The sequence below is a fragment of the Strigops habroptila genome, chromosome 5 (assembly GCF_004027225.2).
Source record: "Strigops habroptila isolate Jane chromosome 5, bStrHab1.2.pri, whole genome shotgun sequence".
NCBI classification, from domain to species: domain Eukaryota; kingdom Metazoa; phylum Chordata; class Aves; order Psittaciformes; family Psittacidae; genus Strigops; species Strigops habroptila.
The window spans coordinates 80,038,490-80,059,305 of NC_044281.2; the positions used below are offsets into that span (position 1 = coordinate 80,038,490).

Sequence of the window (20,816 nt, forward strand, 5' to 3'; positions counted from 1 at the left end):
ATTTGATGTAGATGGGATTGAATGACTTGTAAAATTTGATCACCGGCATTAAACTGCAGCAGGGACAGCTGAGTTTGTGATAATCTGCTTGATTTTGGCTCAAAAGAGAGTTTGCTATTTCTTCCACATGGCAGGTGTGGTAGGGCTTCAAGGTGGCGATTACAGAGGTCACTCCCGAGGTAACCGCCTTTTATGGCAGACTTCTGACAATGTCCAAAAAATGTTTTCACCTGGAATCACACTATTTCTTCACCTGCACTAAATGTTCAAATTGTCCTTTAGGATATGTGCAATATTAAAGGAAAGGTTAGGCGGAAAGGGAGATCAGCAAACAGATACCAGCCAACTCCATCCTTGGAAACATTTCCCCACAGGTTGTACTGAGACCAAATTTGCTCTTCATTCTGTATATATAATGATATCTCTGGCTGCAGCTGTGGAAGGGGATTATGCAGGTTGATATCAGCAGAACAGCTTCAGTAATGAAGCTGGTATGTCCTGCAACTTCTCTAGAGGTCTCTAGGTAGATGGTGAACAGGAGCAATTGCAAGAGGTACAGAGGAGGAGAAGAGAATAGCTGTCTGTTAGATGCTATGCGAGTTTTGCCTGAAAAATTGATTGACACAGTTGTAGCTCAGACTACCTATTCGGCTTGTGTCACGTATGCAAGTCAGTGACAAATTGTGGTTGACTGTGCTTGAAAGCTACAGAAATGTTGAGCAGGAAGATGGGGTTCCTATCCATTGCCATCAAAATATCATCTTTTAGTGCTGTTGACAGTTTAATAGCTACTTCTGTACGTTGGAGAGCATTGTGAAGTACTGCCACTATATTATTAACCCGAGCTGGAACTTTCCTTCAAATGCAGAGCAAAAAAATACACAAATGGAGCTTCTAGAATAGTTTAAGATTAGAGGTGTGCTGATCACAACATGAATAGTATCTCTCTAATTGCATTTCAGGAGGACCCAATAACACTATAACTCCCAATTACATTATATTTTTTTCAGATCAAATTGATTACGTTCCATTTTAAACATCCAAATGATGGCATTCAGTTCAAAACAAGCATTTAATTCTGTTTGTTTCCTCTAAGCAGCTGGGATGGGATGTGGATATGGGGGAGCTACGCAGCCTTGCCATGACTGAGATACAGTGTGTAGCGATCCAGTGGTGAGAATCAGAGCTACATCTGTTTAATAAATCTCCACTGCTCATAAAAAACTACCTTTGTGTAAAGCTGCATCCATGTAATTACTTGAAATCATTCCTAGAATATACTAAGCTGCATCCTACCTTGGAAATGGTTTGCACAGACCCAGCGCGTCACAGCTCAATGAAGATGTATATAATATCCCACAGATCAAGCGTATTGAGTAGCTGGGGAGGGACAGGGTGATTGTGTGAATACAGAAAAGATTTGGGCTTCAGGAGACTGGAGTGCAACTGTCTATTGATACCTTTAATTGAGGTATCTCTGTAGTATCTGGTTTCTGTCAAGGTATTGCAGAAAATCAGTGAGATGCACCTAGGAGGTTAGTGAATTGATTCTCTGCTCTGCCCATGGACTGACCCTTCCCTGTTGGCTGTATTTCAGCCTGTCACCTCAACTATTTGGCTTTAATTTGTTGTTCCTTGGCACCACTGACAGGCCACGTGTCCCCAGCCTGTCTATGGCTTTTATCTACACAAGGTGGCGCCTGTCCAAGGTGGCTTCAGGATGAGACACCGACTGATGGCTTCTTTGGCATACGGCACCAGGAGGGGCAATGCTCCAGGATGACCAAGGACAACACCATTAACCAGCCCTGGAGAGCTGTGGTGGGGGGGTGGCAGACTTGCCAGAGCCAGGGTTATGCATTCTGCTGTGACATTATTCCCCATCTGGTTTTTTCAAAGTCCTAGAAAAACAAAGCATTACAAAAATGTCAAGCTGTGAAAAGAAAAGTCAAAAGCCAGAAAATTCCAAGTTAATGCTGATGCTTTAACTCACACCATTAACTCAGAGGCATGCTTGAATTCTGGGCAGAAGCCTTAGCTGAACTCTTGCTGGTTTGTGTAACCAACCGAGGATTCGCATATCCAAGGGGGCACAGATTCATGTACGAGTATGGGAGGGGAACAGGGACTGGCCAAGTTAAGATGCTGCATACTACTGGTATGGGGAAAAAGAGAGGCAATCAAGAGAGATTTCCTGTGTAATTAGGCAGAGGAAGGGAGATAAGCTCTTCCCAGAGACTGGCAGAAAAGGAAAGAGTAAGGTGAGAAACTCAGGAGGGAAGACATGAGTTAAAAGGTGGGCAGGGAAAGAAGGAAGTTCCGACAGGACAGACAGGGAGTAATCGGGGAGAAAACACTAGAGTGAGAGGAGAGAGACTTGGATAAAGAACTAGTATCAGTCTGCTGCCAAAATAGAGACTGGAGTGAGAATGGAAGGAGGATAGCGATCTCTCAGAGCAGAAGAAATTTAATTAGGAGTGTTAAAGAGTAAAGAAGAAAAATGAAGAGGAAAAAACAGCTCACATTTGATGGCAGTGGACAGAAGAGTGACAGCATATTAGATTCATTCCTCTTTGGTAGCCAGGGCAGAACAGATTCAAGTCCCTATTCCTATCTCTGCCCAGGACGCTTTGCATTCTGGTCTTGCTACCTGAGTCTATTTTCTCTAAGCAAATATATAGGCTTCTTTCTATAAGCAGCCTAATTTCTGTTTATCATTTCAAAAATTCAAGTTACACATAAGAAAGAGACTAAACCCACCATTAAGGCTGCAGATGAAACACCGCAAAGTAAGGAAATTAAACTGAGGAGGGGAGGTATTTTTTACAAACCATGAGATACATACATACATATATATTGCTCTTCTGTTCAAGATCTTAGAGCAGTTTGGATCTTTGAAAATACACACAGCTGGATACTTACACTTAATTAAATAGTTTTTAAGATAATGACTATAGCAGCTTTAGCATAATTCACAATTAGAAGCAATCAAAACCCAAATTCAAAATTGCTCTTATTCAAATATGTAGCATTAGTAAGAGCCTATACAGTTTTCAAAGAACTGAGAATCAAAGCTACATTCCAGAGTTTACAGTTGTAATAAGTACAGATTTATGGGCAATAAGGAAGTATCTATGTGTAACTTCTTGTGCCTCTGATTTATTAGGCTAAAGCTGAGACATCCCCAAAAATATCTTTAATTAGTTTAAGCACTTAATTTAACTAACCCTAACTATTCTATGATTCTAAAACACGCAGTTTAAATAAACTACTGTTCTCCATCCACTATGTTCATAAAACAACTATTATTTTTGCAAGATTAATAAAGTCACAGGTGATTTTATAGCAACCTGATTGAAGCACAGTCTAAGCCTAAAAGCAAGGATGTTTTTGCATCAGCATGGTCAAGGGAAAGAATATTAGCTGTTAATGATTACAACAGTACTGCTTTTGTATAATTCGTCTGTGTTTGTAATATGAAGACAGTTTAGAAAGCAAGTTGCTTTGCTTATAAAGACATGCAAAAAAAGGACTTTTGTAATTTTTCCCTTGAATAAACAAGAGCATATTTTCTGTTCCGACATGTAATCTATGCATTAAGGAAGAACAGTGCGATGATGAGAAAATAATTGAAGTTAGAAAGTCAGGGAAAAACACTAGTAAGTGGACTGAGGGGGTAGTTTGCTGGCTCACATTTCAGATGCTTTACATAAAGTGGCTAAATATTTGTATGGAGTATAATTAACATTTTGTTTTCCCCTGTAGTAGAACGTGGCATTACAAAATACTGAGCACATTCAACTACACTAAAATCAGTGGGAAACAAAGAGACCCAGCGTTTTTCTCAATCTAGGTCAGAGCCCTTTTGGCTGCAATCCAGCCTTGCATCTCTCACAAACCCACTTCATCACAGCCAGACTCAGGCAGTGGTTTTCAAGGGATGAACATGGGCTCAGAATTCCCATTATTAGATGCAACTGCAGGGCCTCAATTCCTATAGCCTTTTGTAACCGCCTCAAGAGACCATAGAATGCTTGGGGTTGAAGGGGACCTGAAAGATCATCTAGTTCCAATCTCTCCACGATGCCCATCCTTATGACCCCTCATTTTGTGTTTAATACTTACTGAATAAAACATTAATCACCACCATGTCAGTTAAGGAACAAGACTTCACAGCTGGTGGTGGATAAGAGGCAAGAGAAGCTGCAGTTACCTTCAGCTGCAGAAGTAGGACCTCGAGATCAGCAGCATGGGAGACATGCATGACCAATGCCTCATCCAGAGACCCTGATGGCCAACGAAAACCCAGTGGAACTGCTGGAGGGGGACAAGGATTAAGGAAGGGTGTCTCATGTTAAGTGTACTGTGAACTGTGATAAAGGACAATATGTGCTAAAGGACATGATTATATTCTATGATATGATCATCTTCACAGACACAAGAGAGAAAAAGGCGGCTTTGTTAACGTGTCCTTAGAACTTGGAGTGAAACATCCCTTCCTTTTTATTATTACAAAATAATGCCACCTAAATTCTTCATTATACTTTGTTATTGCAGTAGAGGTTGTTATGAAGAACTGTCTGTACTGCACAGCCTGGACCATAGCAATCAGCTGCACAGAACAACTCTTCTGTACACCAGATACAGCCACCACTTATTTATTTGCTTCATGGGCAATTTGTACAAAGCAGCAGCATTTGCTTTTTCACTCATTTTAGTTTCTCACAATAAAGAGAACAATAAATTGATGTGCCAAGTATCCAAACTGAGAAAGCACCTGTAATAACCTCTATTTCCTCAAACATCTCCCAAACATCTTTAAAATTTAAACATAAGCTATTTAATTGCTAATAAACAATTTGTTATTAATTGGATTCAAGGAGTAAAATAGAACTGTATTCAGTAACTGTCTGTATTCATGAGTCCTGATTAGCAGTAGTGCTGGACCTGGATAATATCTTCATCACCAATAGTCTTAAAGAATCTCCTAAACATAAGATTCTTTGTATGAGAATAAAGAGATGGAGATGATGCTAAGATCTCTTACATAGATGCAACAATTTAATATGGCCTTTTCTTCCCAGAAGCAGCTTTATCCAAGTTTATGAAGAGAGAAGTCCCACCATTAGTTCACATAACTTGATGTAAGCTCCACTGGAGTTATAGTCAAATCCTGTGCTTTTCCTGACAACATTTCTAAAGCCTCTTAGACAACAAATGTAAGAGTTTTGCTTTGTAACTGCACATTGCAAAGTGCTCATATTGGTCTTGATTAACCTCTGCCTTGGACTATTAGAAATATCTCTCTGACCCTGACAAATCCCAAACCACCTCACTTACAGCCATCCTTCTTTGCAGATAATTTTTCTGGCTCATTGCTTCAGCCAAATGACTCCTCTGTTCACAGCCTTCCACTGGCTGCTCTTCCTTATTGCTTCAAACACAAACTATTAGAGAGATGTTGATCCCTGCCTCTGCTCTGATACTAACACAGGCTTGGCTGCTGCTGTGTTTCATACCTCTCAGTTCTGAATTGCATTTCATGCCAGTCTTAATGGACTGAAAGAATTCCCCTCACAAAATCTGCAAGAACTGCTTTTGCTCTTTCAAACCCTCCCTTAAAGGTCACCTCTGCTTTGACTCCTGCAGAATAAAAAAAACCAAACACCTTGATAACAGTCTAGGAACTAAAGCCCCAGAATGGGGCTTGTGACACTCATGGTAGCATAGGCTGGTTTCTGTTGGAAAGGACCTTAAAGCTCATGCAGTTCCATCCCCCTGCCACAGGCAAGGACACCTTCCACTAGAGCAGGTTGCTCCAAGCCCCTGTGTCCAACCTGGCCTTGAACACTGCCAGGGATGGGGCAGCCACAGCTTCTCTGGGCACCCTGTGCCAGCGCCTCAGCACCCTCACAGGGAAGAACTCCTGCCTGAGAGCTCATCTAAATAATGTATTTCTCTCAGTTTTTGTGAGCCACCCATATTTCCCAGCTTTTACTTTGACAGTAAATTCTCTGGCACCGTTACCACATTTCAGCTTCTGTTAAGTGTCTATCCCAATGAGCTGAGACGCCTGGCCAGTACTGCAGTACAGATGGGGCCATGATTCTCAGCTTGGCAGCCACACTAGGATAAATAGATCACTTCAGACTGGGTCAATTTAATGCTTTCCCTTTCGTATTTTCATGGGTTCATTCAGGGCTTACGAGAGAGGTCAGCAGAAAAACAAGTGGTACATGTGAATCAGGAGCAAGCCTATATACCTATAACATTTCTCAGTTGATATTTAGCAAGTTGCCTTCTCCACACAGTTCTCAGGATGAGGATGGCCCAGTCTCCCCAGGGAGCCTGTCCCTTGGCTCGTCTGCCTTCAATCATGGCTAATCCACAGATCTAGCTGGTTTGCTCAGAAACAAGCAGATTTGCAGTCCAAGAGGCTGTGCTGATTTCTGACAGATATCTACATGATAAAAGACAGAAAAGAGGAAAAAAAACCCTGTTTGCCTATTATAACTTCAGAATTGCTTAAAGAATGGAATAGCATTAGATCATAGAACAGTTTGGGTTGGAAATTACCTTAAGATCACCCAGTTCTAACTCCCCTGCCATGGGCAGGGATGCCTCACACTAGACCATGCTGCCCAAGGCTCTGTCCAAACTGGCCTTGAACACTGCCAGGGATGGAGCATCTACCACTTTTTTGGGCAACCTGTGCCAGTGCCTCACCACCCTCACGGGGAAGAATTTCTGCCTTATACCCAACCTAAATTTTGCTAATATTTTCCCAATATCTAATATAATTAAGAATCTAATAATTAATATTAAGATATAACAGATTAGTTTTGCAAATATCTAATCAAATTAGAAATTTTCCTAATACCTAATTTGAATCTAATCTCTTCAAAACCATCCTGGATGAAATCTTAGCCTCGCTGGAGCAGATAGAAAATGTCCCATTGGCTGCTACAAGGTACAAATCCTATATCATCTTTGTGGTGCCATGTAAACTACTAAGGCTCCCCAAGGTGTACAGGTTTTCATTTGTTGACTGCAGGAACTGGGTCTCATATAAAAGAACTTACAGGCACAGTGACCTTCTTGACCTAAAACAATGAGCAACAAGTAATCTCATTGTGTAGCGTATGGGCTTTCACATTTTCCCTTTGCCCACATCCCAATTCAAGTAAGTAAATTAACTCCCAGATACAAACTTGCACAGGGCTTTCTTCTCTTCTTGGTGTCTTGTTGCCTGATTTTGTACAAAATTCATGATCTTCATAAATAATTCAAAAGGGAAGAGATGACAAAAGTTGATCTGACTGCAACTGTTGCTAGGAAGGGTGTCACTTCTCAAGAGGTCACATTAATGGCAGGTCTCTAGTAAATTAAAACTTTAACAGGTCAATGAGGTTGATGGCTATGATTATGCACTGGAACTTGGGAAAACACAACAGTGATTAAGGGTAAGGCAAATGCAATTCCCATCTTTAAGTTGTAGGTGACTGCCGTTTATTTTTTAATTCCTCATGGTAGAAATGAAGCATGTGAAATTATCTTCTGCAGAAATTAAAGGCAGAGGGATCTGTTAGCTTAAGAAACTATGGTGAGATTCCGTCTTAAAATTGCGCTGCACTTAAAACAGTTTAACTGCAGGCAAGGAAAAAATCCTTATTCCATTGAAGATGGTCCACAGATTGTGTCTACTTAAGCCAAGAAAGCCACTTTTGGACTAGAGGTCTGCTGGCTCATCCTCACATGTACGTACATTTTAAATGTTCATTTTAGTTGGGACAGGATTCATGCCAGATTGTAACATGAAAGACTTTCAAGAGAAAATATATATATTAGAAGGCTAACATGTGAGATAAGTACTTAAATATTAACTTACAAGTTGTGAAAATTTCAGGTTATTTTAATTACATACCAACAAAATATCTTCTAGTCTTGCAAAAAGACAACTGCAAACTCCAGAGAGTTGGGAAGCTAAAGGGTGGTCAGATCTGTGGCACAATAGAACATCTTCCATTGAGTCATGAAGGCAAACATATGAATTTCCAACGAAAATCCTTATTCTCTTTCAAACTTCCTATCAATTTCTTGTAGGAACTGTACGCATTTTACTGTTGTCTGCACTTTAATTAATGAGTTCTTTAAGTGGTTCTCCTTAATGCACTATTTCAGTTGCTGTTGGGATTGAGCAGATCCTTCCAACGGAAGCAATCATAAACTGCTAGATGGGTTTACTCAGCTGTGGCACTTCTAAGCTGGTTTAAGCAGTCTGTCAAAATTGAGTGAAATGAATTAATTCACTGGAGAGCTTTGCCTTCTCCAACCTTAAGTGATGCAAACTACCAGTAATCAGACCCGTATTTTCCAGGCAAAGTGATCTAACCTATTTTAATGACAATGAAACATGTACTGTTTCTTATCGTAGAATCCTGGAATGGTTTGGGTTGGAAGGGACCTTAAAGCTCATCCAGTTCCAACCCTCTGCCACAGGCAGGGACACCTTCCACTAGAGCAGGTTGCTCCAAGCCCCTGTGTCCAACCTGGCCTTGAACACCACCTGGGATGCCTCATCCCTGGAATGATACAGAGGAGCAGATCTCTGAAAACAGGATACCTCTCTACTCCAAAAATCCAGAGAAGGACAATCTTCTTCCTGTCACATCAGAATAAATTTCCTCCTCCATGGCAACTTCTGCATTTTGGGTGTTCAGCTGCACCACACAGGCTCTGTTTAATAGCCCAAACTGTTGCAGGGCTGTGAAGAGCATCATAAGTACAGAATAAAAGACAGTAGTAGCTGGATTACATCCATGTCCAACTGTTAGAGATGCTGAAGCGGACAATTGCCTTCTGGTTCTTACTAAGACTTTTTCAGGTTTTAAGTGCTTTCCTAATAGCTTGGTACACAATTACAGGTGGATTAGAGAAAGTGGTAATAGGATATTTTGGGTCTAATCTTCTCTCAATTGTTAATATTAATTAAAGGACTATTTTTCCTCTTCATTATGCAATAAACATGAAACACTAGTTAAAATGAGCATTTCTCTGACTAGCTACTTAATGCTGCTTTTTTCCAGCGATTTTTCCCCCGCCTTTGTTTTTCCTTTTTTCCCCCCAAGAGATGACGCTGAATATCAGGAGGCCTCCAAGAACAGGAACAACCCCAGCAGAAACCATGGCAGGAACATGGCACCATTAAAATTCGCTGACGATAACCTCATCATTGACCTCATGACATTCAGAACTGGCTGCAACACCTGCCGCCTCAGATTGGTTTTCTCTTAATAAAACTGTCAAACTCCTTCTCAAAAGACAGCACAAAACCCACAAAGTAATGAAACTGTTTCAGCCAGAACCTGGGAAGAAGGGAGATACAATTCTTCCTTTATCTGAATACCTGAGGAGGGTTTCAATGTCTCTATTGGAGCACAGATTACCATATAGAGCAGTCCTGTGTCAGAGTGGATTTGGCTGTGAGATACAAACAGCTGGCCATTCTCTTTGTAACCTTGCAGCATCCCACTACCATCACAAATCTTCAGCTTTTTGTGTTATTTTAAGCTATACCCTTGATGTGAATTATGAGCTTTTGCCACAGGGTGGATTGCTCTGGTAGATGGTTTCATAGGTGAGTTTGCACCCTTTTACTGCAAAGCAAACACTGAGTTGACATTTACTACATGCTCAACCGTGATTTGCAAGAGGGATTTTCTACCTTGCTTAGAGAAGATCCCACAATATGAGTTAGTTTTCAGAAGACATTTCAGCTACTCTCAGCTAGTGAGACTGATACCATAGAAACTAGGAATAATAAATTAAAGGAGTAATATTCACCCACCTCCCCCCACTATCATTGGGAGCATACCTGTAATAAGGTGCAATGGGAGCCAACCCCAGTCAGGTGTTAAATGAGAAGTTATTCAGGTTGGATTAACTCTGGTTTAACTCAATAATTAAAAAAAAAAACCAAACCAACTATCTTTTAGAAAAATAATTCACACAAGTTCCAGTACTCAAAGGATGACTCCAAAGGGGATGAGACTCCCTTCTTACAAGAAGTCACATGGAAAAGACAAGGGGTGATGGGCACAAGTTACTCCTGTTGAGATTCTGGTTGAACACAGAAGGAATATTTTTCACACTGAGAAAATCAGCCATTGGAATAATCTCCCCAAGGAAGTGGTGGACTCCCCAACACTGGGCACCTAAGATTCAGGTGCTGGGACATCTAGTCTAGGTCATGCTTTGCCTGGAAAGGTTGGACCAGATGATCCTTGAGGTCTTTTCCAAGATGTCATTCTCTCTCAGTAATGGGGGTAACTGGATTAATTCCTGAACAACGGCAGCCTCCACACGAAGCACCACTATGCAAAGATTTCTGAGGTTGCTTTGGGGTGTTTTGTGCATTGCAGGGAAAAGAAAGAAGGAATGGAGAAACAGCAAAAAAAGGCAGGAAGGAAGCATTATTCAGGACCACAGGAGATCTGCTGAGTTGCCAAGAGATAAAGCTAAGAAAACATCACTGGTATTGAACATTGAGTAGAGGAGGTTTGGTGCAGTGAGCAAGGAAATGGCCTCCTGCAGCTCGAACCCTGCTGCACTCAGGGAAACAGGAGTGTGAACATGACCTGTGAACAAACAGGGGCTCATCAGAGGACCACACAACTGTCATCATCATCTCTTCCTAATGGAAACAACCTGCAGGACATTAAATACTGCCTCAGTGCTCAGAACAGGAGGGATAACAGAGCCATATCTTTAACTCATAGAATGCATTTTCTGTGACTGCTTCCCAGACAATAACTTGTTTGATTTCCAATACCCTATGTAAGGGAGAAGAAATGGATGCTATATAAGAAAATAGCTGGGGTCACCCTACACATAAGAAAAGAAAGAGGAAGATAAATAAGTGCATGACAAGCAAAGGCTAAAATGGTAGGGCAGAGGTACCAGAGTATAGTTTAAAGGAGTATAATTTATATTTACAAAGTCATATCTGTATTATTTACCTAATTTACCTATATACAATGAGTAGATACATAAACAAACTATGTAAAGTGAGGAAAACAGTCTTGAAGAGACCTTCGCAGACTGTTTGGTTCCCAAATGGGGAAAAAAGAAAGAATAAGCACTGCATAACAAATCAGAACAAACCCCACTCTATTCTGTCCTCAAACCACAGGCAGATCACCTGCCTCAACTTCTGTGTTTCAGAGAAAGAAAAAGTAAATGCAGAAAGTTGCTTTGCTTTAGACATAAAATGCGGTGAAAGCCATACACTGAGCATCAAACTGTGTTGACTTCTGGAGCGCTGGATCACACCCAGCGCAGTGCAGCAGCAGATCAAAATCTGAACTTCTTTAGCATCGCCTTACAGAGGTGGAATGCTGTTACAGAAGTTGTGTCAGAGCCTCGATTTGCTTTTATCTAGTGCTGTATTTCAAGCGCCTTCTCCTGATAACAGTATCTTGAGGATTTAGACTATTAAAGTTATCTAAAAGTGATAATCATTTCCTCTATAGGGAGTACAGCATACGTTTCCTCTCCTTCTCTCCTACCATTTCCCCCTTTGTTGATACCCATCCATCCATCTCCGCAGTTTTAGGCCAGCTCTACCTCCAATAACCTCTTTCTGTACATCTTAATTTTTAAAGGCACCTTACCTTTGTCCATTAGCTTGCCTTCGCCTGCAGCACTACCTCATTTCGCTGTAGGGTTGCCATACAATCATCTTCTAATGCCTGTTTGCTGTCCAAACACCTGCTGTGTGTTCCCATCCCAGTGAATCCGCATTTTGCTTTGCTTCTCTTATTTTTTCCCTCCCTTACTTTGTATGCTGACACTTTTTTCCTGGTTATTTTATTTATGCATATACTTTTCCCACTCAGTGCTTCCATCTTCACGATACCTCTGTCACAGATTCACCTCTTCAAACTTCACTTGAAATATATGTAAGATCTTGAGGTTTTTCCTGTTTGTGGATGTAATAAGGCAGCAGGATATGTAGACAGAAGCCTTTTTAATCTAAAAGCACTAATATGAAAGAGTCAGCTGTTGTGATTGCAGTAAAATGCAAAATTAAATCAATCCCAGACTGGTTTCTGTTGGAAGGGACCTTAAAGCTCCTCCAGTTCCAACCCCCTGCCATGGGCAGGGACACCTTCCACTAGAGCAGGTTGCTCCAAGCCTAATTGTCCAGAATTACCTGTGCTTTTTCTTTGTTGTGCAAAGGTGCTTTAGGGGTTAAGTGGGAAGTTTCTAGGTCCAATACAGGTCACCTATGAACACAAACTCACTTCTGGTCAGCATCTCTCTGTTCCCACAACACAGCATGAAACTACATTGTACTGGTCAAAATGCGAAGTGATTCCCAGTTCTCAAAGAAAATGAAACTCTGACATAAATACATTTAGGCTGTATTAATGTATTTTCTTAATACATTAATAAAAACACTAACCTATTATGCCCTGTCTCACAGTGCATGTTACAGCCCATTACTCCTAGGTTGGGGTTCCACATCCACATTCTATATAACGATAGAATCAACCACATTGGAAAAGACCTTTAAGATCATCAAGTCCAACCATCCCCCAGCACTGCCAAGGCCACCGCTAACCCATGTCACTGAGGGCCTCGTCTACACGGAGTGTGAATGTTTCCAGGGACGGTAACTCCACCACTGCCCTGGGCAGCCTGTTCCAATGCGTGAGCACCCTTTTGGTGAAGAAAATGGTCCAAGGAAAACCAACAACCCGTCAGTGCAGGGATGTTAAGAGAGGCTACCAAAAGGCTCTCGCAAACACCTTGATAAGTTTCTGATGAATAAGGAGGGAATTAATCTTGCAGCAGGTCCCAAGCCTGCTGCTTCCAATGTGCCACCTGGGCCAGACAGCTCAATAGGAACCTGGAGAACATGCTCTTGTCCTAAGATAGCACTGCTGGAGCCCAGTGTAAAAGCCACTAGATAACTATGTGCCTTGAATGTCATTTCAAAGTTAGGGCAAGCGATGTATTTTCAGCCTTGATTTACATGAAGGCTGCTTTAAATTAATTAGGCCAGGGAGCCCTCACATCACCTTTCCAGCAGTTGCAGGACAGAGATGTCTGGTGTTGCAACTACTAACAGGTCTCCTCCATGTAGAGACAGCCAGGATCTGACCCCTCCTGCTGGCAGCATCTGTCCTTCTCACTTGGTCAGAACCTCAGGGGCAAGTTCCGCACCTCTCCAGTGAATTCCTTTAATTGTGGTTCTTCACTAGCGCAGTTGCTATCCTCCATCTCCCACTTGCAACAAAGAGAGCAAGACCAGTTGTGGTTTCTTCTTTCTTATATGTCTTGAGTAGTGGCTGAACAGCCTAATGTTTCTTAAGCTCTTTCCCAGACAAAAATCCTCTCTTGGTTCTGCAGGTCCATTTCTAAGTTTCCTCTGCTTTTGCAGAGATGGGGCAGCATTATCCCAGAGGCAAGAGGTCTTCTTCAGAGGGAAGAAAGCCTACAGCAGATCTTGCTGACTTACCAACTTTAACTTCCTTAGAAGAGTTCTTCATACTAGAGGATTGAGAGAAACCCAGTCAAGGTGGGAGAAGGTCAGGAGATTATAGATCACTCCAAACCACCTGAGCACATTATCTCAATGGCTTACCAGTGCAGAAGTCCTGAAGAAATCTTTCTCTCTCTACCTCTCCTTGTAGGTCACATTCAGGCTCCCTCTGTAGGATAGCTGCCAGTAAAGACTCAGAAACCATAGAACGATCTTCCACATACAGCATGAAAGCCTTAATACCCTGCACAGCTGAAGGCAGGAGTGACAAACCACTAAGCAAAAAAACCAAAATCCCAGCCCCACCACAGGCAACAATCCTCCCTTTGGACAAGCTGCCACCCCAGCTCTCTAATTATACTTCTCCATTAAGTACAACTACTGGCAGCTGTGCTGGGAAGCTTGGTTTTTTCCCTAGAAATGATTTCTCATTGGTTAAACACTGATGGATAGAAGGAAAAGAGGAAGGGAGGAAGGAAAGGAAAGGAAAGGAAAGGAAAGGAAAGGAAAGGAAAGGAAAGGAAAGGAAAGGAAAGGAAAGGAAAGGAAAGGAAAGGAAAGGAAAGGAAAGGAAAGGAAAGGAAAGGAAAGGCAGCTAAAGTTCAAATAGGATCATCCCTCACATGCCTGATAACATGTCTGCACTCTGGACTATTCTTGAATGTCAAACTAAAGACTCTGAGTCTGAGCTTAATAATTTCCCTGGAGCACCATTGTCCTACAGAGACAGTTTGCCTTTTGGTTCTCTGCTGCTGCCAAGGGAGAGGTGAGGGAAGTGAGCCACTTTATTTATTGAGTTGTTTGTTGTAGCAATTTAAACCAAGCTCAGCATCTCTGCCTGCTTCTTTCTGGGCTGTTCCTGAATTAGTAGATTTTCTTTCAGATCTATGTACCTGAGTCTTTCTCCTTTTATAACACAGTTTTGTCCCAGCCTCAAATACATCTTCTAACCTGAGAAAGGATTACTCCACCTTTGATATCATAATTAAAATGGATCAGGAGGGGGAAGTAACAATTGATCCTTCAGCCATTGTGCTGATCTGCTGAAAGTGCTGACTTTTGCCCATGAGCAAAAATGTTGAATCACAGGGATCAATAAACAGAGCTGTAGTGGTGTGGCTGCTGCGGGCTGCACTGTTAGGCTTGTACTGGCAATTACAGAAACTGGGTTGGCTTTACAACTGCTTCTACAAATGCCCTATAACCCTGACTCTTCCTATGCAAAAAAACCTTAACTGTCCTTTGAATTACCAAAATGGCCTATTCCTGTGCTGCTTTCTGCCTTCCTAAAGCAAAAAATACCTCATTTGGTAAATGCTTATAGAATCCTGGAATGGTTTGTGTTGGAAGGGACCTTAAAGCTCATCCAGTTCCAAGCCCCTGCCACGGGCAGGGACACCTTCTGCTAGACCAGGTTGCTCCAAGCCGCTGAGTCCAACCTGGCCTTGAACACTGCCAGGGATGAGGCTCTGTGTTACGCTCACTTTCATTTTAAACTAACAGGTATTATGACAGCTGTCCTTAAATCTACAAAGTGGGATGTGCTATGTCGAGGAGGTTTGTAAATGAGTAAATGGTTTAACTTTTTGCTTTCTGATGCTGCAGGCAGGCAATTAAATGGGATTGAACTTTGATAGTTTGGAAGTTCTTAATGTAAATGATCGCTACTACAAAATACTCAATGAATTATAAAAGAGGCCAAGGGACAGATCACTGTAGATTTTATGCCTCTAATGGCACTTAAAAAAATGCCTACAGTAGAAGATACTGTGTTCTTCTTAGCTGCGACCTAACTGAAAGGCATCTTAAGACTAAAGGCAGGTAAAGGAGGCTTTGCATTACATTTTGGATATGTCATGCTTCAGAGAGTGGACACATCCTCAGATTCCTTTAACCTGTACTGTTCCCAACTGCAAAATCAGAGTAGTAGACCATGATGTTTGTATTTGTAGTGTATGTTGACTGAAAGGCAAAGCAAAGAGAGACAAAGTATCTTCTTAGTGCTAAAATCAGCTTTGCAAGTCAATATTTACATCCCTTTACAAAAGTCAATACCAAACATTTGAGATTAGCATTTCGTTAGTAAATATCAATACCAAATATTTGGCTTAACCATCCCAACATCCCAAATATTCACCCCCAAAACTTAAGAGTACCATTGGATGTTTGTACCGTATAAACTTCTACTACATGGAGCTCATGGAAATAGGTTCTGTTAATTTTTCCCATGGCAGGAGATTATGTGGGTTTAATGGAGCATTAGTAATATGGCTACATTAAATGCCATTTAAAAACTCTTTCAAATTGGTATTGACCATGTCGAAATGGGACTATGTGGATATCCCTGTGATGGGAAATAGGTATGAATATTGTATTTTCATCAGAGGTAGAATTTTCGAACCGATACAGAAACCCCTGCAAAACATGATTGTATTTTCCTAAATGGATTTGTCTTTCTATATAAAGGTGCTAAAAATAGACTAGTTGATATATTAACAACTGCAAAAAAGGCTTTGAAGTAATTATCAACTATCACCATGTGTTGAAATACCATCTTGTTCCATTTCAATCTATACACTCTCTCTTTTCAAATAACCATGTGCTAAGGATCATTTGGATATAGATGCCATAAATACACATTACCTCCTTATCGACTCTTCCTATGCACTGCTGCATTATTACATTTCACTAAAACAAGCAACCAAGGAGTAGGAATTTAGCAATAATTTTATGAATAATAGCAAAAAGCAATTGTAATGACTCTCATGCAGTAATTGCTCTCCCTAAATATTTATTAGGAATGATCAGATCTGGGATTTTGCCACCCAGGAATTACTTTTATCTATGACATTCTTTACAGACAAGTAAATTTAACCAAGTAAGCCAGTGAAATGTGGAGAAATACAGTATTTGCAAAGAGCTGTATGAGGGAATGTATACAAGACAGTTAAATTGTACTTTTTATCCAAGCATCCAATCACTTGCACAGAGAATGCTGAATTTCAACTCCCCAAAACTGTTGTTTTAATCATATAAATCCAGTGCCTGTTGCTCAGTAGCTTAGAAAAGAAACCAACCAGCCAACCCAACCCTGAAAGCAGAACTGTTTCCTCTCTTCACTTTTGGTGGTACAGCAATATGCAGTGCCATCTTTATGCAACTCATGCAGGGAAATTATCCACCTCCAGTACTGTGGGATGACTGATGGCTTTCTCATAAAAGATGATTTACTCAGGGGCAATATCAAAGGCTGCAGTGGCAAATTGCCAAGAGCTTGAGGGCTGCACCTCATTTGCATGTAAATTTACATCAGTTTTAAAGCCATAAAGAAGTGCAGTGGTAGTACTTGAATAGTTCTTGATAGGTTTAAAAGCTGTGCTGTGTAATCACCAGGAATAAAAACCTGAATGCGACCAGTTTTATTGCCTTCTGTGCTGAGTTCAGGGCTGTGCCTCGAACCCTCTGATCATGGTGGCAGCTGCTCAGCATCCCCCAGGACCCCCACTGTAACAGCCTGAGCTTTAAAGCCTTGCTCCCACGTTCTTCACCTTCATGCTGTTTAAAATTATTCCACTGTCCCATCATCAAAACTGGATGATGTGTTCATAGAATCTCAGACTGGTTTGTGTTGGAAGGGACCTTAAAGCTCATCCACTTCCAACCCCCTGCCATGGTCAGGGGCACCTTCCACTAGAGCAGGTTGCTCCAAGCCCCTGTGTCCAACCTGGCCTGGAACACTGCCAGGGATGGGGCAGCCACAGCTTCTCTGGGCACCCTGTGCCAGGGCCTCAGCACCCCCACGGGGAAGAGCTTCTGCCTAAGAGCTCATCTCAATCTCCCTAATATTTTCCAAATATCTAATCTAATTAATAATCAAATAATTAATATTAAAATAGATTAGACATGAAAATAGCTAATCAAATTAGAAATTTTCCCAATATCTAATCTAAATCTAATCTCATCTGCAGACCTTGACATCTGTGCCCAGAGACGGGTGCAGCAGAGGTGGGGGGCTCTCCTCTTCCTCCTTTCCAAGGCTTGCCAAGCCCAAACCAGTCTCACTAATAATGACAGTAATAAAAGTATATGGGTAGAGAGACTGCATTAAACTGCTAAGTTTGCAAAATACTCTCCCATGCATATAATCTACAGCAGCTAAGATTCTCATAAGCATATATATGCTCATTCCTTCATTGCACACGCTGGCCCAGTGATGCAGCTCTGGGAAGATCAAGTCCATTTTGAATAAAAGCAATATGAATTGCAACAAGATAAGCGAGCAAGTGTAGGGGAAAACCTGCCACTACATGGAAAATTACTGAGGGAGGAAAAAGAATATTTAGAGGGCAGTAGATAAGAAGGATGAGTCCAAATTTTGTGGGTTTAGATTTGGACTGAGGAAGAGGATAATGCAGATGCTTCCTGGCAGCTCCTGTGGCCAGAGTGGATATCTGACCACAGGACCTGCAGTCTGGGTAAGCTTCTGGGTAGCTGCTGTGTTTGCTTTATTTCCAAACCTCGCATTCAGGCTCCTTCTGTCTATAAAAATCCCTGCTTGAATAGATAAGCTGAAGCCTGGTGTCTTATTAAGCCTGAGAATTCCACCCTCTGCTTCCAGCTCTGTCCTCCTATGCCACATAATTTCATTAAGAAATACTGCCCAAGCTGATCCACTAAATCCCTGTATTAGCCAGTACAATTAAATGTAATACAGAGCGGGGAAAGGGAGTGAGTGGGAGTTCTCAGTGGTGTGAGCTCCAGCTCGGGAGCTAAACCGTGCCACAGCAATGGCCAGTTAGCATTCCCAGGATCACACATCTCAGAAAGGCATGCAATCCAGCTATACAGCACAATCCTGTATCAAAAACGGTTTAATCATGTTTTAATTAACTAAGGTGGATGAAAAAGGTGTGTTACGATGTTGGCGAACCCAATGTGATAACTATAACATCCCCATGTACGTAATTGAAAAGCACACAAGCAGCAGGTTAGAAATGGAGATACTTACAAACCCTAAATCATTCTATCTTAAATTGCTTAAGAAAATGCTCAGAGTTTCTCAAGATGAATTGTGGAACACCTTGAAGTGAGAACATAAATCCCCATGCTGTCATTCTTTGCCTCCAAGGATTTATTAAATGAAGGATCCAAAATAAAGAAGTCAGGCTGCTGTGCTTCTAGGGTTTTACTTCTCTCTCAGATGTAAACTTTGTGACTTGTGAGTTTGAAACAATGTCCCTAACATGTCAACCATTAGCAGTGATACTGAATGAGAGTGGCAGATAACCTCTTAACAGAATATGCAGTGATTAAGTTAAGTGATTCATCTCCACTGCAGTCTTGTTAGACTTGTACATAAGAATCATCTGCACAGCAATAAATCTCCATCTCCATCTATGAGCACAGGACAGTTTTATAAAGATATCTCTAACCTGAATAATGTCTTCTTGCACTTGTCTGCATGGAAATTTCCTTTGTCCACTCCTTTTTGCCAGGTGCTTATCCTGATAAACTAAATAGGAAAGTAGCCACTCCTGCAGCGCTCCAAACCAGTCACTTATCAACAGCATTACCAGCCTGGCAGTGAAGAGCTCTTCCAGCTGAGGCTTCAGGGTGAATTCTGTGGCATTACTGAAATTGGTATGTGGCCAAGGTATTAACATTAGCACTGCACTTTCACACATGCATGCACACATACACACAATCACAGCAACTCTAATGAGCCCGGCTCCGACAGCGGTGTCAGTCTGTGTTAACCCAGGATAGAAGCTCCACTCTTGCTTCCATTGAAGGAAATTGCTAAAAGTTGCTCCAACTTTAAAAGGTGCAAGATCAGATCCTTACATCTGAAATAAATCAAAGAGGAAAGCTTTTGCCAAGTGAATCGTTGGCAAATCTGTGTTTTCTGGAAGATCTTATTCCCTGCCGCATGGAGCTGTGGCCAAGCCGGCCACAGGAGGAGGTGATGCTGCAGGATTGTGTAACACACAAACTTCCCCTGCTCCCCCCAGCCCACACAATTAATGACTAATTGAAATTACTGCTCCTGAACTGACCTAGAGCCATATGGATTAAGAGAGGTTTCTGAATGCTAATTACACTACATCATTTTCCCAATTATTTTTAAAATTGGATTATGTACCGGGAGATGGGATGTTTGAAGCAGCCACTAATGAGCAAATCATGCATAAAAAACTTGTTTATTATGTTAGTGATTGCCCAAAATAAGGTTGCAGACGTGATGGCGTGTCCAAATAAACAAGAGAAACCAAAGAGATTCTGAGAGGAGCACTCAGCTGCAATTTAGGTAGCTTCAAAAGTTGTGTTATAGTCAGAGCATGTTTGAGAGCATTTTAGCAGAGATTTCCTTTGCTGGAATGGCTCTAGGAGGCAAACACCAGTACCATCCATCAGGCTGGGAACAGAAGCAAAGATGAGCAACGAAATAGGTAAGCTTGAAAGTCAGGTGAAGGATGGAGGTGGGAGCAGAGAAGGGAAGCAGGAGGTACCAGAGGATGCCTATGTGCCATGGAAGGCTTGGAATTATTAACCTGGGCAACTGAAGGAAGTACTAGCAGCTCATGAATCATGGTTTTAACAACACTGGTGCAAAAAAGTCACGCTGCATTACTGACACCATTCTGCTTGGCTGTGAGGCACCCAGGACAACAGGGGCACGTTGCTATAGCAGATAGTGAATGTATTGCTGTGAATGCATGGCTTTTCTTCTTTCTCTCATCTTCTATCAACGGCTAAAGTTATTGCTGGGTTTTGGGGGGTTCAGGGTATTTCCTAAGAAATGGCTATGTTACCTAAGTGACTAAGTTGCTTATAATCCATTTTCAAAAGTTGCTGAGGAGCTTAAGGACATAAATCTGATTATCAAAGGGACTGCAGTATTGCGTTTTTGTAAATGTTTGCCCCAGCTTTCTCATGTAATCAAGAATAACACAGCAGTTTAATTGCTACAAGTAGTCTATGTACTGCAAGAGCTGAAAGTCTTTACATTCTTTGCTCAAATATAAAATCCAGTTTTAGTCCCTTTGTACATTTCTGGCTGAGCAGTTTTGTTGTGATTTCAGTGCGGCTCAGGACAATATTCCAAATGGGTTTCCAATCCCTGAGTAGACCTGTTAGATCTATCAATCCGTCTGCCTGGCTGCCTGCCTACCTACCTACCTACCTACCTACCTTTAAATGGCCAAGATACTGCATAAAAAGATTTATAGCTAATTTGTCCCAGAGATTCATAGAATACACTTTCACA

The 20,816-nt window shown here is 41.5% G+C and overlaps 1 protein-coding gene across 2 annotated transcripts in view; it reads right to left on the minus strand.

The window, feature by feature from the left end:
• Positions 1-13,713, minus strand: part of C5H10orf90 (chromosome 5 C10orf90 homolog) — an 84,988-nt gene extending 71,275 nt beyond the window's left edge. Inside the window, exons 1-2 of one of the 2 annotated variants that reach the window (XM_030488515.1) lie at positions 13,652-13,713; positions 13,526-13,557 (exon numbers count right to left, since the gene is read on the minus strand). In XM_030488515.1, coding sequence (XP_030344375.1) covers positions 13,526-13,556 — 31 coding nt within the window. In that variant the 5' untranslated portion in view covers position 13,557; positions 13,652-13,713. Of the gene's footprint in view, positions 1-13,085; positions 13,231-13,525; positions 13,558-13,651 lie in introns of those variants that run through there. The other variant, XM_030488518.1, reaches the window with a different exon arrangement.
• Between the last annotated feature and the right edge of the window lie 7,103 nt (positions 13,714-20,816).